The sequence below is a fragment of the Brassica napus genome, chromosome C5, assembly GCF_020379485.1.
Source record: "Brassica napus cultivar Da-Ae chromosome C5, Da-Ae, whole genome shotgun sequence".
Classification (NCBI taxonomy): Eukaryota; Viridiplantae; Streptophyta; class Magnoliopsida; order Brassicales; family Brassicaceae; genus Brassica; species Brassica napus.
In genome coordinates, this window is record NC_063448.1 from 8,162,095 (window position 1) to 8,177,709 (window position 15,615).

Sequence of the window (15,615 nt, forward strand, 5' to 3'; positions counted from 1 at the left end):
ATGACACGTGGACAACTCTAATTATTAACTTGTTGAAAATGCAAATTACAGCCATATGAATATGTACGAGGTGGCATTGCTCGCTTATTACGTTTAGGTTACGTTACATATTTATCATTTAAAAAAAGGAGAAATTTGAAAATACAGGAAATCAGCGATTAAATGGCGGGGAATCCCAAGAGGGTGCAGGAAGCTGAACCACCGGTTGATTTGAACCCATGTCCGGGTTTGGATATGGATTTTCCGGTATTGTTGGGATGGACGTAACCGGTGGTTGCTCCGGCGGTAGCCATGGATTCGTTACCTCCGGTGGCGTGGTAAAGACGGGAGTTTGCGGTGGGAAATCTCCTAGCACTGGTGGTGTGGAGAATACTGGAACTGTCGGTGGATCTTGCAAGATCGGAGGTGTTGTGAAAACCGGTGGAAGTTCTTGAACCGGTGGGGGTAGAATGGGCGGAAAATCTTCAACTGGTGGAGGCAAAATAGGCGGCAACTCTTGAACCGGTGGAGGTAAAATGGGCGGAAAATCTTCAACTGGTGGAGGCAGAATCACGGGAAGGACTACTGGCGATGGTGTTGATTGGTCAATTGGTGGCTCGGTTGTTTCATCGGGTGGTGGAAACTCTGGAGTTGTTTGGTCAGGTGGTAATATCGGAGGTAGGTCTTGAACCGGTGGAGGAATAATTGGCGGAAAATCTTCAACTGGTGGAGGCAGAATCTCGGGTGGTGTTGACTGGTCAATTGGTGGCTCGATTGTTTCATCAGGTGGTGGAAACTCTGGCGTAGTTTGTTCAGGCGGCGATGGGATCAGTGGAAAGTTGTCTACTGGTGGTGGGAGTAGCGAAGGGGTATCTGGGGCGGGTGGTGGAGTTCCTGTGGTTATATCCGGAGGTGGAAATGGTGAATTTGGTGGTGTTAATGTAGAACGATCTAATGGCGGAGGAAGGAGGATAACAGGTGATGGGGGTGGTGATCCATTGGTTCCTTCAGGTGGTGAAAACCATGTCACTGGTGGCATTGGTGGGAGGTCGGCGACCAACGGCGGAGGAGGTGTATCATTAGTCTCTGGGACTCCTACTCCTAAAATAGGAGGCGGAGAAGGTGATTTGGTTGTTCCTGGATTTCCCCTTCCTAAAAGAGGAGGTGAACTAGTGATTCCTGGAGTGCCTCCGCCTAAAAGAGGAGGAGGTGAACCGGTGATTCCTGGAAAGCCGCCGCCAAATAAAGGAGGAAGAGGTGAACTAATGGTTCCCGGAGTGCCACCGCGTAATAGAGGAGGAGGTGAAGCTGTGATTCCCGGGGCTCCACCACCTAAAAGAGGTGGTGTCATCGTAAATGGTGGCTGAGAAACTGAGCCGCCAGGTACTGTTGGTGGTGGAGATAAGACTAATGGAAGGGGTGGTGATGGAAGAGAAGAAGATAATGGTGGTGGAAGAGGAGCAGAAGGTGGCGGGAGGGGTAGAACTGGAGTAGGTGGAGATAGAATTGGAACCGGAGAAGGCGTTGCTGATGGTGTTGGTGGTGGTAGCACTGGAGTAGGTGGAGGTAGGATTGGAACCGGAGAAGGCGTTGCCGATGGTGTTGGTGGTGGCTGAGTTGGAAATAAAGGTGGTAATGGAGGGAGTATAATCGGTGTAGGGACAAATTGGATAACGGGTGCTACTGGTGTCGGTGGGCAAGGTACTGGTGCAGGTGGAGCCGGTGCCGTGGTGCAAACAACACAAGGCTGAGCAGGAGGCGGTGCCGGGGCTGAGACACAAGTAATGCAAGGCGCCGGGGGTGGAGACGGTGTCGGGGTTGTGACGCAAGTAATGCAAGGCACGGGAGGAGGAGGCGATGGTGGTGGCAATGGTGGAGGTGGGCAAGGAACGGGGATTGGCGGTGGTGGTGGTGATGCTTCTACACAAGTAACACACGGTGGTGGCGGGCATGGTGTGACAACCGGGGGTGGCAGTGGTGGTGGTGAAATAGGCGGTGGTAAATTTTGCGGAGGAGGTAAGAAAGGGTTTTCAGGACAAGGCACAATTGGGAAGTTCCATTGACCGCAAGTGCCGAACACGCATCTAAAGAACACATCGCATTTAGTAGCAAAGGCTTCGCCGTTTCTACTTCGGTTTTGTCTTCTGCTTTTGACTCTTCTGTGCCTTTTTCTAACCAAACCTTTCTTGTCTTGGTCTTTGTGTGTCTGCGAATTAGTTATTGATTCTGTTATTGAAACACTAAACAACAGCAGTGTAACTACACATATAATTACAACTCGTTTCATCTCTGTTTTTTCTTCTAACTTCCTAAGCCATGCAAGAACTGAACAACACATGTGTATACATTTATAGTAGAATCATTGACGGTCGACAATATTTTCGAATTTTGGGAATTCTTACGTTTGTCACTACGAAAGAAAGACTTTAGTTTTGTAAGGATTCAATGAATGATTTTGGTAATAAAGGAGAATAGTTATTTGGTTTCACAATCCAATGCAAAGATGCAATAAGTAAAACTGACTACTCGTAATTTAGAGCTCTGAAGTGAGTGTTAGCCAGCCCACAGCCTCTCTGTTCAAAGAATATTGAAGTGAATATTGACAACTATTTTGTTTGTGTTGTATATTTGTAGTAATCTTTAGGATCGCATAAGATCCATTCCGGTCTAGAGTCTATGTGAAACGCATACACCATTCTATTTATAGTAAGTCTGACTTTAAGCAACAGCGCTAAAGCGGCTAGAACTATAGTTTATCTCTTCCGATCATTGTTCCATCAATATAGACAATAGACCAACCAAGATCATGATGGTTGGATTTTAAAAGCTGTTTGTTAAATATCATGGTCTAAAGATCCGGTTTGATCAAAACCGGTCAAATAAGTCACGCCATCTGCATTTTACCAAAAAAAAAAAATTCACGCCATCTGCAAGAATGGAACGTACGTGGAGATGAAATACATTGAGTAGAGTAGATAATATGACAAACAAACGGTAAGTGAGAGAGTAGAAGAAGTAAATGCATGCAAATAAACATATAACGTGGCGCAAACTCTTCGATTCTTCTCTGCTGCGAAGAAAACCGCATTGAATTAGAAACGAATTCTTCTTTTCGAGAATTGTAATCTTGTCTCACGCCGTTGCGTAAGCTGCTCTGCGTTATTACCTGACCCCACCACACATTAAAAAAAGCAAAACTTAAAAGGCCTTATTCGTATTGGGCCAGTTTCTTCAAACCGTCTCTAAGTCAGCCCATTAAAAGTGACCTTGAAGGGCCGTTAATATACGAAATGAAGCAAAAGCCTCTTTAAATTTAAACCCCCATTTAATTAAAGACAAATCTCCAAAATAGCACATTTCTAAGTTTATATCACAAAAATAGCACTCAAAAACTAAAATGATCAAAATAGCACCTTTCTAAGTTTATCCATTCAAAATTTTAATTTTTTTATTTTTCAAAATTTGAAATCTTATCCCAAAACCTCATTTCTCAACTCTAAACCCTAAACCCTAAACTCCCTAAACCTTAAACTCTAAACACTAAACCCTAAACCCTAAACCCTAAACCTTAAATCCTAAACTCTAAACCCTAAACCCTAAATTCTAAACCCTAAACCCTAAACCCTAAATCCTAAACCCCACCCTTTAACTTTAAACTATAAGTTTGTGACTTTTGATAAAACATTAAGTGTTATTTTTGTGACTTTTGACCTTGAGTGCTAGTTTGGTAACAAAAACTTGATTTAGTGCTATTTTTGTTTTTTTTCCCTTTAATTAACTATGATATCTCCCAGGTACACGGATAAACACATGGGGTTCCGAGTTCCGACACACAAGACACGAACTACTTATTACTGGGAAAGTTAAAGGTCACCAGAAGATTAGATATTCGAGCTAATCTATAAAAAAAAGTTTCACTTTGTCATCTTCTCAGTCTCAACGATGTATCTCCCTCCTGAAGATCCCTCATCACCAGTTCCCAACGCTTCCTCTATCTCTATGGTAAGAAAAATCCGATTTGATATATAAATTTCCCGGTTGAAATCTTCAAAATTGGGGAAGAAAAAGAATCAGCTTTTGGGGGATACCCTAACTTGATTTAGTGTCAGTTTTCAACTGTTTTGGGGCTTGATCCATTTTTGTTTTGGTTAATTAGCAGACACCAAAACCGAGGATGGTGATACAGAGATGCGAAAATGGGTTTAAGATGAGGAAGCTGAATGATGATGTTGAAGAAGACAACGACTCTTCAAAGATGGAGTCAAACATCAGACATGTAGAGGCTGAGAATAAGCTTCCTGTAGTTTCTGAACCAGAAGCAGCAGCAGCTTTGGTGCCTCATGCAACCAAGCCCGATACTACTGAAGGTAATGGACTTTTACTCATTTTTACTTATCTGCGGTTTTGTAATTAAGCTACAAGGGTTTTAGCTTTTAAGCATTCAAAGCTGTCACTCTATTGAATGAAACTGTTCCCTTTCTTGATATGTTTCTACAAAATTTCATTGAATGAAAAGCTAAAAGTTTTCAGATCATGTCTTAGGTTTTTAGTTATGATGATGCATGTTGTTACATCTATATTGACATTTTTTTTTTTTTTTTTTTTAAATGCGTGTGTTTAGAAGAGGCTCAGAAAGTGTGTGCCAGAGAACAGTTGTATAAGCTATGCGGTGTGAGGCATTGGAAAGCACCATTGTATACGTTCTTCAGCCAAGACGGCCCTGACAATACGAAACTGTAAGTGTGGGTTTGGTTTCTGCACTCTCTCTCTGTCTTTTACATTTTTTCTTCTTTTCAAATTAAAATCTTCTAACATGTTAGCTTTGTTTTGTTTTGTTTTGGTTCAGATTTAAAGTCGAAGTCAGTGTTGAAATCAAGGAAGTTTCAGGGATAACGGTACTGGAGTGTTTAGGGGATCCACACAACAAGAAGAAGATCGCAGCTGAGCAGGCAGCAGAAGTAGCCCTTTGGTTTCTCAAGAATGTGGGTCATACCCTTTAGACTGACAAAGCTTGTGGTCGTGAGAGGGCGGACAAGGCAACAGGAGAAGCGTGCAATGATGATCTTTGCCATTTAGAATCTGTTAACATGACTACGTAGTCTTCTAGTTTTGTTCATGTTAATTGGCCCTCAGCTGATTAGCATTTGATAGAAGAAGCTCTACCTAGGTAGGGAGCTCAAAAGGTAAACATAGCTCACCTCGAGACTATTCTGATATCTATCAAAGTTTGTGTACAAGGATCATCTTTTCTGTTACATTAGTAGGGAGTAAACTTTAAAAGTATGGTTATCATTTCGATCTCTTTTGTTTCTCACCACAACTGTCACTCAAAGAGTGGACTCAGATGAAATGATATTTGTCAAAGATATATATATATAGTAGATAAATAAAGGACTTGTATTGACTGAAAACTGCTCCTTTACCATCTATTGCATGACTAGTATAGTCTCAAGGCAAGGGTGGAGATTTAAGAGAGAGAGCAAATAGTATCGCCTATTCTGTGGCATGCATTTGTAAGAAAAGTTTTTGCTCTCTTGTGCATCATCACTAATCATCCAGAGATGATGAGCACAAACCCTTCTCCCCCAATTCAACCAACAATAGACCTATTGATCCTGTTGACTGTATAAATCACTTGTGATTGAGTGGGAAGATATGGTATTGTGTGTTTTAAACAGTGGTTAATGAAAGAGCATTTGAAATGTTCAAGTAGATAAGGGTTGAACATCTGACAACAAAAGCTTGAGGGATATAAATTCATATAAGTACATCTCTGACTGTTACTTGACAGGAAAAATTGAATTAGTATCTCGAACCAAGTGGGAAACTAAAAACAAAACAAAAAAAGAGATAAAATAATGTACGTACTTTATGATTGCGTATATCTATAATAATAAAGTAGAGTATGGTATCTCCACAATCATCCACCTCAGCATATAGCATTGGGCAATTAGTGACATGTGTCACCTTAAATAAATCTTAAACGAAACAAACTATTTCGTTCTAAAAAACCATTACGAGCTTTCTCCCTGTTTATGACTTTTGTTCGGGCTTATATCAAATTGTCTTGGCCCATTTAATAAATACATCTTTACTTTTTGCTGTGTATGTAGTCGGAGGCATCCTCAACGTTTTGTTTTCATTTTCCAAACGATAATGCCGTAGATGTTAATGATGGGAAGCAATCAAAGCATCCCAGTACTTGGTCCATTCAGCTTCCTGTCCATCCGTTGCAATGTATTGCACCCTTACGAAACCCTCAAACAATCTAATCGTTCGACAATCTTCTTCACAACCCCCATCTCTCTTAAAACTGGTCCGATTCAAGCTCTCGACTGCGGCCGTCGTTGCTATTAGGTTCATGGAAGTCCACCTTCGTTGAGATTGCCGAGACTATAAACCCGTCCAACAGAGATATTCATGTTCCGTACGAATGAACAATTGATGTTCCTCCCATGAACAAAGGATTGTCAGGTATGATTCAATAACAAACCTAGCCATTGCGTCTCTCTTACCAATTTTTTTTTTTAAAACTAACCTCCTGCTGACTGTTAAATTGCAGATATTGTTGGCGAATTAAGGGGCATCAAAACCATATGGAACGATGAAACCCAAAACGTTATAATGGTGACCCTAAGAATTGAGAGGTATGTAACTAACACCTGAACCATTTTATGTACGTAAATTGGATTCATAGATGTAGCTTTTATTTTAACATGTTTTATGATAGCACATCGTCCCAACTATGCAGTGACAAAACTGTATACCTCATTGTTTTTGACATGCTCCCACCAACCTCCATGACAAATTGAGTCTCCTAGGTGTTGAGAAGGTCATCTTAGCCATGAACATTAGTCCAAATTAGTTGGAGGTACTAATATTGTGAATTACATTAATGCTTCCCTTTTATTTTCTCTCAGGTCTACTCTTCCTATATGCTACATCAAGCACCCATTTATATGTTGATCAAGAGTGTCTAGCCAGCAAGATCTTCCTGGAAGCGTTAGAAATTCGACCACCCTTATTTCAACTATACACTTAGCGTGCTTCAGTTCTTAATCTCTGAAACATAACACTACGCAGGGAATGCGTCAGAGATGGCGGGTCTTCCTCAACCTCCACCAAGTATAAAGGTGTCCAGAAACTAAGTTATGTGATCACCTGAAATCCCAACTAATAAAAGTTTAATTAATAAGACTTAGCTCTGTTGTTTCTAGCATAAAAACCAATAATGATGTGTTTTCTCTTCTTTATATATCCTACATGCTTATAACTGATATTAACGGGTTTATGAGTTTGGATTTTCAAAACTAGGATGAGAATGAGAAAGCAAGCCTTCCATGAGTTTCAGAGATAAAAAGGAATAGTTTGTATTAAGATACAACCCCGCACAAATCATGGTAATATGGTCAACATTACATTTGGAAATGTGTTAGGATTTTTGCCAAATGTTAACTCAGCTTACTAAATCTTTTTTTTTTGGAAACAGGACGCATCTGTTGAAGACACAGATGCTAGACGACCACACAGAACTTAAAGGATTTAGTAGGCAGAACCTACACTTTCAAGTTAAAGCTGTTTGAATTTCAACTTCTCTTCTAAACATTAGTCTTTTACCATAGCAAGAATCTTTGATGACAATGAACGTCAGCCCCTGACAAACTTTCCGGAACATGTACATGCCACCCATTGTCTATATGTGTACTCGGCTCACTCTATTTAGTTCTCCTTTTTTTAAATTGTCTATGCACAGAGAGGAACCATCGCGCCGGAGCTGTGAAAACTAAGGCTTATCATGGTGCGACCAGAGAAGCCCCTAAGACCAACAGTGGGATTGATGTTGTTGGGATGGTTGAATGAACTGCAGCTGCCACTCCACCTTTACCTGCTCACATGGAATTAATGCTGACATGATTCCTCTTCCTGAAGAGGTGTGCGCTGGGAATTCCATTGACTAACAATCCATTATGCAGGCCGGTTATTTCTCACCGCAACATCTGGATCCCATATCTACTTTCACTATAATTCAGATGTTGGAAAAGAATACTATGAAAAGTAAGTCACTCTGAAACTAATATTACATATCCACCACATCATGTGCATCAAATATATTGGTCTATGAATTGCTCTTACATTTTCTGTCCTGTCACTTTTATCTTCCTGCAGGTTGGTTGGGGGTACCACAAACTAGACTGTCTCTTCATCTAAGCTTCTTCATGCACAGAAAATAGAACCTCTCATCGTTCTGAGCTCAACCTTATCACATCTGAACCTCAGGTCAACGTATAAAAATCTACCTAAAGATACTCTTTAAGTTGTCCATTCTAATTGTTGTTGTTCTATAATTGATTGCAGATAATTGAGTTCCTCTGTACGCTAAAGTTACTGGATTTCAGACAGAGAAATGATGGAGTTATATTGGTTGCTCAAAATGTTCGAAGAAGCTCCAGCGAGAAGGCAGAGATATTCTGTAATCTGAGGACAAGCAAGTAACAGCTTAGCTCTGCCCGGAATTAACTTTCATAGAAAATAACAAAATTATACCATCCTGACTATCTTTCCATACTTCACAGGCCAGAAATCTAAAACAGATACGCACATAGCTACGAAATGTTGTCTCTGAGACCCCGCAAATGTTTGAGACAAACGACTGTTATTAGTTTATTTCACTATGTATCTCTACAGACTCAGGTTTGTATTGACAAGCTTTTTCATGAGAAGAACAATATGCATTTACAAAACATCTTCCTTATTGTTTTCATATCGTTAGAAACATTGAATACGTTCCTGCAATTTTTCTGTGATTTTTTCTTCATGGGTTTACATTCCCCTGTCCCTAGAAACATTCAAAAGTACACATAAAGATATTGGTTTAATGTTTGTGCGTTTGTGTGTTTTTGACTACGTCCCGCATATATTATAACTTAATTGTATGAGAAATCTATAGCATAAAATTTTACAGGAAAATATAACAAACCTACAAACACAATGTAATTTACCTATAAGTGGCTCGCTCACCCATGGGTCTTCTTCGTTAGGGCTGCCAAGCCCTCATAAGCGTATTCCAAAAAAACGGTCACAATAAATAGACAATAACACAAACTCTCAATTATGAGCTACTCGGCTGTTACCTCACCCACCCCTCTACAAACAACTAAGTGGGGGTTATTAAGTCTACAATAATATGTCATCCAAACAAGATCACTAAGAGATACGACCACTGCTATTATTTTATAAGAGAACTAGATTTTGATCCGCTCTTTAAAAGCGCCGATAATTTTTTACTATTCTGATAAAATTCGATTGAGTTTATAACTTTTATTTTAAAATAATAATTTTAAAGTTGTTCTAATTGAATTTTAAACAAATTGTTCTATTATACTATTTGATTTTCTTATCCGACAGACCCGTGAATCGATAGATCCAGGGACCTGTGTATAATCCGGTTCAAATTTAATAAAACGAATTTTAACTAAAAATTCTAGAAATCCAGTAAAAATCTAAAAATATGTACGATCCGATATCATTATTATGTAAAAAAAATATAATAAATAAAAAAATTCAAAAACTATTATTTATATATTCATATTCGATCGTTAAATAATACTATGCACGAAAAAGTATATTTAAATTTAATGGAGTGTATAGTTTGCATAAAAATTAGAATTATTATAATTCACAAAATATGGAAAGTATTAATTACCATAAATATAGGGAATATTCATATTATTAATTTAAATAAGTAATATTTATATTAAAATTAAATGTCAATGACATGACATTGTAAATAATTTCAAAATCAAAGGCATAATCCTAATAGGAATTATGCTTTAATAGTATAAATGACTAAGTTCATCGACTTTATTTGAATATAATTCAAAATCAAGCAACTACTATGAACTAGGTACATAAAACTTAATGTGAGATTTATATCTCCTACTAATACAATTAATGTGAGATTATACATTAAAAATATAATTCAACATCAACCAACTACTATGAACTAGGTACATAAAACTTAATGTGAGATTTATATCTCCTACGAATAAAAAAATTACATCGCTCTTTTACTATAAAAATAATACTAAATTGTCTATGTCATTTTTTCCAAAATTTTAATTTCATTATGTCATACATGTGAACTTTCCCATAAACAAAAACAAACACATGCATTTACATGTTTTTTTTGGAACATCAATTTTACTTTATGTTTTAAATTCAACTATATTTACTTTGGTGTAGTTATCAACTATTTATTCTATTTTTATTTAATCGATCAATGAAACCATTTATACTATTCATTTTTGACATAAACAACTTCAAAATAAAGTAATACACTACTATCTCTAACCACTATCAAATAAATAGATAAAAAATTGAATTCATTAGAAAAATATTAGAGAATAAAACATATGAATCCGGCGCGTAGCGCCGGAATACCACTAGTGTTGTTATAAAATACAGATACATAATAAAAATGTTGTACCATCTATCTATCTATCTATAATAATAATAAGAGGAAATCAATCGTCTCTTCTTCTCACATCCAATCAGGTGCCGTCCTTCGTCGTCGTCTCAGCTTAGCGTTCGTGGTGCATCTTCTCTCTACTCTTTTCCTCTTCTGGGTTTCTCTTTTTGTCGATTTTAATTATTATTATTATTTTCTTCCTTTTTTTCGCTTGCGTATTTAGTAATTAAAACTTGGTTTGTTCTCTCTGCCTCAAAATCAACAGATGCGTCGTTCTGCTGCATCATCGAAGAAGAAATCGGATTCAATCACATCTTCCACCACGGATCTCTTTCGCTCAGGTTTCTCCTCCTTTCCCCCCGATCATTGAACCAAAACATCGTCCTAGGGTTTATGTGAAAATTGGATTTAGAATCTTTTTACTTGACAATTGAAATCGAATATGATGACTTATTGATTAAAAAATGGGTTCAGCTTCGAGTAAGGCGACGACTAAAGAGATGGATCGAATAGACCATTTGTTTAATCAGTACGCCAACACATCTTCCAATCTCATTGAGTAAGTCTCGTCTCTTCTCTTCTCTCTTCCTTCATTCAGCTTTTCTCTTTAATAATAAATATGTTTTTGGTTATTATTGTTATTTACCAGTCCTGAAGGAATAGAGGAGCTCTGTTCCAATTTGGAAGTGCCTCATACTGATATCAGAATCTTGATGCTTGCTTGGTACTTCACTACTACTACCACCTTATTATCATTCATCCATCCATCCTTCAAAAGTTTTTAATAGCACAATTTAAAAAAAAAAAAACTCTCACATCGCAGGAAAATGAAATCTGAGAAACAAGGCTACTTTACACAGGTAAGTAAGAGTTAGCTATAGATTCTTTTTTTTCTTCTTTCGTTTGATAAACACGAATCAGGATTTGGTAGCTAACTGTGTACATGTGTAGGAGGAGTGGAGAAGAGGCCTTAAGGCTTTAAGAGCTGATACACTTAATAAACTGAAGAAAGCCCTTCCCGAGCTTGAGAAAGAGGTTCCAAGTTTTATGATTTGATCGAACTTCTTCTGAGCCGGCACTGAATCATGCTTAAGCTTTTTCTTCCTTTTTTAATCTCTCTCTTTAAAGGTCAGGAGGCAAACAAATTTTGCAGATTTCTATGCTTATGCCTTCCGCTATTGCTTAACAGGTAAGATTAACTTCAGCCTCTTGCATGAGATTTTTTTTTTGTTTTCCACATGCTTTTTTATATGATCTTTGTTTACTGTTAAAATGCCAGAGGAAAAGCAGAAGAGCATAGACATTGAGACTATATGTCAACTCCTGGAGATCGTCATGGGATCTACATTCCGACCCCAAGTTGACTACTTTGTCGAGTATTTAAAGGTCTGCTTCACTCAATAATCTCTTCTTCTTTTTTCTTTCATACTTTACTCGCAATCTTATAACCCCATGCCTGAGGTTGTGTGTGTTTGACAACAGATCCAAAACGACTACAAAGTCATAAACATGGATCAATGGATGGGCTTTTACAGGTTCTGCAATGAGGTCTGTTTCCTAACTCTTCTTCTTAGTTCCCGGCTTGTTCCGCAGTGTCATCAACTAACTAAAGAAAATTTACAGATAAGTTTCCCGGAGATGACGGAATACAATCCAGAGCTTGCATGGCCATTGGTTCTCGACAATTTTGTTGAGTGGATTCGTGAAAAACAAGCCTGAAAAGCGCTTTTACCTGTGTATCCGTTTGGTGTTTGCAGGATCGTTTGTCTCACAACAAACAGATTCAAGCAGAATTTTATTTCAGTTTTCTTCATATTGTTTAAAAAAAAAACACATTATATGATTTTTGTTACATGTGATTAACTTCAATAGAGGGGAACACACTATGTTTGAAATACTCTATATCCAGTTTTATTAGTAAACCAATTGTTAAAATTGGTGCGAACGAGTTGAAAGTGCTTGAATAACCATCAGATTCGTCTTACAACGGACGGTGTTGATTAGATTAGATCAATATTTAAAAAATAAAATAAACACCTTAAAGGCTTAAACCCTAGTAGAAGACCGGATCTTTGCTTCTGCTAGTGTCTTCTTCTCCCACCTCTGTCAATGTCTCGTCTCCTCAGACATCTTAGAAGAACAGTGATATCTGCTAGATTATTATCACCTTCGTTTTCCTACCGAAACCCTAGGATATGTCTTCAGCCAATTCAAAACTCTAGTTTCTTAATTGTTCCCAAGTTTCTAAGCTCGGGAAGTTACGTGTCGGAAATGAGGAAGTCGGCGTTCGAGGGTAACATCCTCCGATTAATTCGTTCTGAGATTCAGTCCGAGCTCGATCACTCTCCTCCCCTTCAGGTATCCTTGCAACTCGAGTCCACCTCTGTAGTTTGTTAATAGCAAAGGTTAGAGCTCTTTGGAAATGGATTCATGTTTACTGCCCATTGAATTGTTTCTGTTTTGAGAATCTTAAGAGGTTAAACGCCCAATTTAAAATGATGTGGGAAGAGATACACTCTGCTTTGTCTGATTGAATCAATATTCTTTCATTACACTGCAGCGAAACTGGTTCCTGTCTCTGTCTGAATGATCTTGTCTACTCTTTTTTTTTTTTGGATACGTATTTGCAGCCTGAGGACAGGTTTGGTCCATTCACGGTGGACGAGCGGCCAGGAGAGCAGTGGGTTAGCTTGAGAAGAAAATATGGGGACACGGAAGATATTAAGATCGAAGCTACCATGTTTGATGGATCAGTTCCATCGTCAAAATCTACAAGCAGTGACCCTGAAGATGTTCAGCTTCACATTACCTTCGTTGTCAACATCTCTAAGGACGGTCAGACCTTAGAGATCATGTGTTCTGCTTGGCCTGATACTATACAGATCTCCAAGTTCTTTGTTCGTAAAAGCAGCAAGAACTCACCTAATGCCTATGTTGGACCAGAATTCGAGTACACTGATCTCATCTTTTTTTTTATATATATATATAAAGTTTGCTTTCATTTGTTTCTGATTAAACTAAAAACTCTTCCTTTGATTAATGTACAGGGAAATGGAAGATGAACTTCAAGACTCAGTCTATCAATTTTTGGAGGAAAGAGGCATTAGCGATGATCTTGCTGTGTTCTTGCATCAGTACATGAAGAACAAAGATAAAGCAGAGTATATTAGGTGGATGGAGACTGTCAAATCTTATGTTGAGCAAAAATAAAATTTCTTCTCCATGCCACATTCTCAAGCATCAGATGATGTACTGATACGTACGTAATTATGATTAAATTTTCTATCATTAAAGTCAGATTCATTTTCAAATACTCGTATTATCCTTCATGTGGAAACATGCTAAAGAGCTAAAGACCAGTATAAGACGAGAGAATCATACGGTTGAATAAGCTAAACCGGAAAGTAGGAATGAAGTTCGCTGTACACTTGCACAAAATATTTATAGTTTTGATCTTTAGATTCTTTACTAGAACACTGATGATCACATAACAAATCAACATAATGGGGAAAACCCGACGTGGCCCTGCAGAGAGATGAATCCAAAGAAACGGGCAATTTCTACTTGGTTAGCCAGTAGATGAGTATGAGAAAAGTGCATACAGCCGCAACGAGTGAAAGAGTGATTGTATCCATCGACTTTTTCCTCTTTATCGCTGACAGAATAGTGTTCACCTGCAGTGGATTTAACCTTAGTATTGCAGAGTTGAGATATAAAAATGCTACTCGCTAACATGGGACATAGCCAAACAAAAAGAACGCAAATAAGAGAAAGGAAAGCTCTTTGTACCGTGGGCAGACGGCTGGTGACATTGCTAAGCTTAAAGTTGATGCCTCCAAAAGTTGAACGCTGAAACACGAGTGTACCCAGCGTTGCCTGAGCTTGTGAAATAACACCATCCATCTGCACGGTTTATATAATAGTGAGGTCACATAAGAAATGGGGGGTGTGACACAGCTATAAACTGGTAAAGGGATGTTATTTACCTGCGCTGTATTGCGGTTGATTCCAACATGCTCTTTGAGCAGGGCTTGTTCTGTAGAGCCACCCCCTTCTTCTAAGTCTAATCTAGTCCGATCGAATTCTCTAAAGTCCTCAAGAAGTGAAGCATGCTCTTGTTTTGCTTTAAGACTTGAGCGGTGTCGATAAAACTCCTGCAATTTTGAATTAAGTAGCCATTCAGACACAGGAACAAAGACTGAGTAATTACAACATAGGTTGTCATAAACTAGTCCAAAAAGAAAAGAAAAAAAATAACTTGATAATCAGCATATAATCAACCCAAGCTAAATAATAAAGTATTTGTTAAATGGTGTGAGTCAGAAAATGTGATAATAACCTGTGTGAGATCTTGAAGGATCTCTTGATGTCGAGTTAAAGTATGTGAAACCATTTCGGAACCACCAGAAGAAACCCAAGCTTGCATCTGCGCATTAACTTGCTGAAGTTGCCTTAGCAGTAAGTCAATCCCAGCTTCAAGATCACTCTCTGCACCATCCGACTTTGTCAAAGCCTTATTAGTGGAAACAAGTCTGCGATAAGAATGCATCTGCTCGTCGAGCTGAGCTTCAATCTTTCTAGCCTGCCAAAAATTCAAAAACGCAAACAACAACAAAGCATCAAGTATCTTAACATTACAGTTGGATCCAATATAATAACTTCGAGAATGAGCCAACAAGAAATTCCCCAATTGAATGATATCGAATTAGCTCACCAAAACCCAATACCAAGTATCAAAGATCTCAGACGCTACTAGCTTCGTAGTTCTGTCCTAAAGAATTCCCCAGCAGCTTCGAATCAAAACACACAAAGAGTTTACCTGTTTGCGTAAAGCATCCCAAGAGCTAGGAACGTCCATGGCGTCTAATGAATCAGTCAAAATCTCTCCTTTTTTTGAAAGAAGAGGATCGTCTGACGTTTTTTTTTTTCAGATACAAATCAGATGCTAAACTTTCCCCAAGAAGCTTCCTCGTGATTAAACCTTCCAATTGGTTCGATATCGAGAGAAGTAGAAACGGATCAGATCGAGAGAAGGAGAAGAGAGTTGGGTTCGGACTTCGGAGACGCAGACAGAGTTTTCTGCGTGCCCCTTCAATGGCAAATTTTTTTTTTTTTTTTGCTTAATCAACTAATTAATTCGAGAACGAAGATGATTATGAGCGCTTTAA

General features: G+C 38.4%; 5 protein-coding genes and 1 long non-coding RNA gene across 10 annotated transcripts; 4 read left to right on the top strand and 2 right to left on the bottom strand.

Moving 5' to 3' along the window:
• Window positions 1-10: 10 nt before the first annotated feature.
• LOC106396129 (proline-rich extensin-like protein EPR1) lies at window positions 11-2,464 on the bottom strand. The gene has a single exon (XM_013836445.3). It carries the CDS (start codon window positions 2,315-2,317, stop codon window positions 152-154), a length of 2,166 nt encoding a protein of 721 aa, XP_013691899.2. The 5' UTR covers window positions 2,318-2,464; the 3' UTR covers window positions 11-151.
• Window positions 2,465-3,749: 1,285 nt separating this feature from the next.
• Window positions 3,750-5,275, top strand: LOC106391158 (ribonuclease 3-like protein 1). 4 transcript variants are annotated; one of them, XM_048758160.1, is made up of 4 exons: window positions 3,750-3,981; window positions 4,136-4,346; window positions 4,604-4,715; window positions 4,826-5,275. In XM_048758160.1, the coding sequence occupies exons 1-4, from the start codon at window positions 3,922-3,924 to the stop codon at window positions 4,977-4,979; spliced, it is 537 nt and encodes a 178-aa protein (XP_048614117.1). In that variant the 5' UTR covers window positions 3,750-3,921; the 3' UTR covers window positions 4,980-5,275. The 4 variants fall into 4 exon arrangements, with proteins under 4 accessions (XP_048614117.1, XP_013687196.2, XP_022558506.2 ...); XM_013831742.3 differs by having other exon boundaries at window positions 3,751-3,981; window positions 4,601-4,715; XM_022702785.2 differs by having other exon boundaries at window positions 3,759-3,981; window positions 4,139-4,346; window positions 4,601-4,715.
• Window positions 5,276-7,485: 2,210 nt separating this feature from the next.
• Window positions 7,486-8,789, top strand: LOC125587505. The gene is made up of 2 exons (XR_007323786.1): window positions 7,486-8,034; window positions 8,146-8,789. It is a non-coding gene; the product is annotated as an uncharacterized LOC125587505 (long non-coding RNA).
• Window positions 8,790-10,463: 1,674 nt separating this feature from the next.
• Window positions 10,464-12,346, top strand: LOC106390354 (DCN1-like protein 4). Of its 2 annotated transcripts, none has more exons than XM_013830797.3 (10): window positions 10,464-10,571; window positions 10,713-10,788; window positions 10,922-11,006; window positions 11,097-11,171; window positions 11,271-11,307; window positions 11,399-11,482; window positions 11,576-11,636; window positions 11,727-11,833; window positions 11,930-11,995; window positions 12,071-12,346. In XM_013830797.3, exons 2-10 carry the CDS (start codon window positions 10,713-10,715, stop codon window positions 12,164-12,166), a joined length of 687 nt encoding a protein of 228 aa, XP_013686251.3. In that variant the 5' UTR covers window positions 10,464-10,571; the 3' UTR covers window positions 12,167-12,346. The 2 variants fall into 2 exon arrangements, with proteins under 2 accessions (XP_013686251.3, XP_013686252.3); XM_013830798.3 differs by having other exon boundaries at window positions 10,521-10,604.
• A 138-nt stretch (window positions 12,347-12,484) lies between these two features.
• Window positions 12,485-13,760, top strand: LOC106390171 (uncharacterized protein At2g39795, mitochondrial). The gene is made up of 3 exons (XM_013830576.3): window positions 12,485-12,805; window positions 13,078-13,397; window positions 13,495-13,760. The coding sequence occupies exons 1-3, from the start codon at window positions 12,557-12,559 to the stop codon at window positions 13,655-13,657; spliced, it is 732 nt and encodes a 243-aa protein (XP_013686030.1). The 5' UTR covers window positions 12,485-12,556; the 3' UTR covers window positions 13,658-13,760.
• A 49-nt stretch (window positions 13,761-13,809) lies between these two features.
• Window positions 13,810-15,608, bottom strand: LOC106390172 (Golgi SNAP receptor complex member 1-1). The gene is made up of 5 exons (XM_013830577.3): window positions 15,267-15,608; window positions 14,787-15,029; window positions 14,434-14,601; window positions 14,237-14,350; window positions 13,810-14,121 (listed from the first exon to the last, which is right to left on the bottom strand). Exons 1-5 carry the CDS (start codon window positions 15,303-15,305, stop codon window positions 14,008-14,010), a joined length of 678 nt encoding a protein of 225 aa, XP_013686031.1. The 5' UTR covers window positions 15,306-15,608; the 3' UTR covers window positions 13,810-14,007.
• Between the last annotated feature and the right edge of the window lie 7 nt (window positions 15,609-15,615).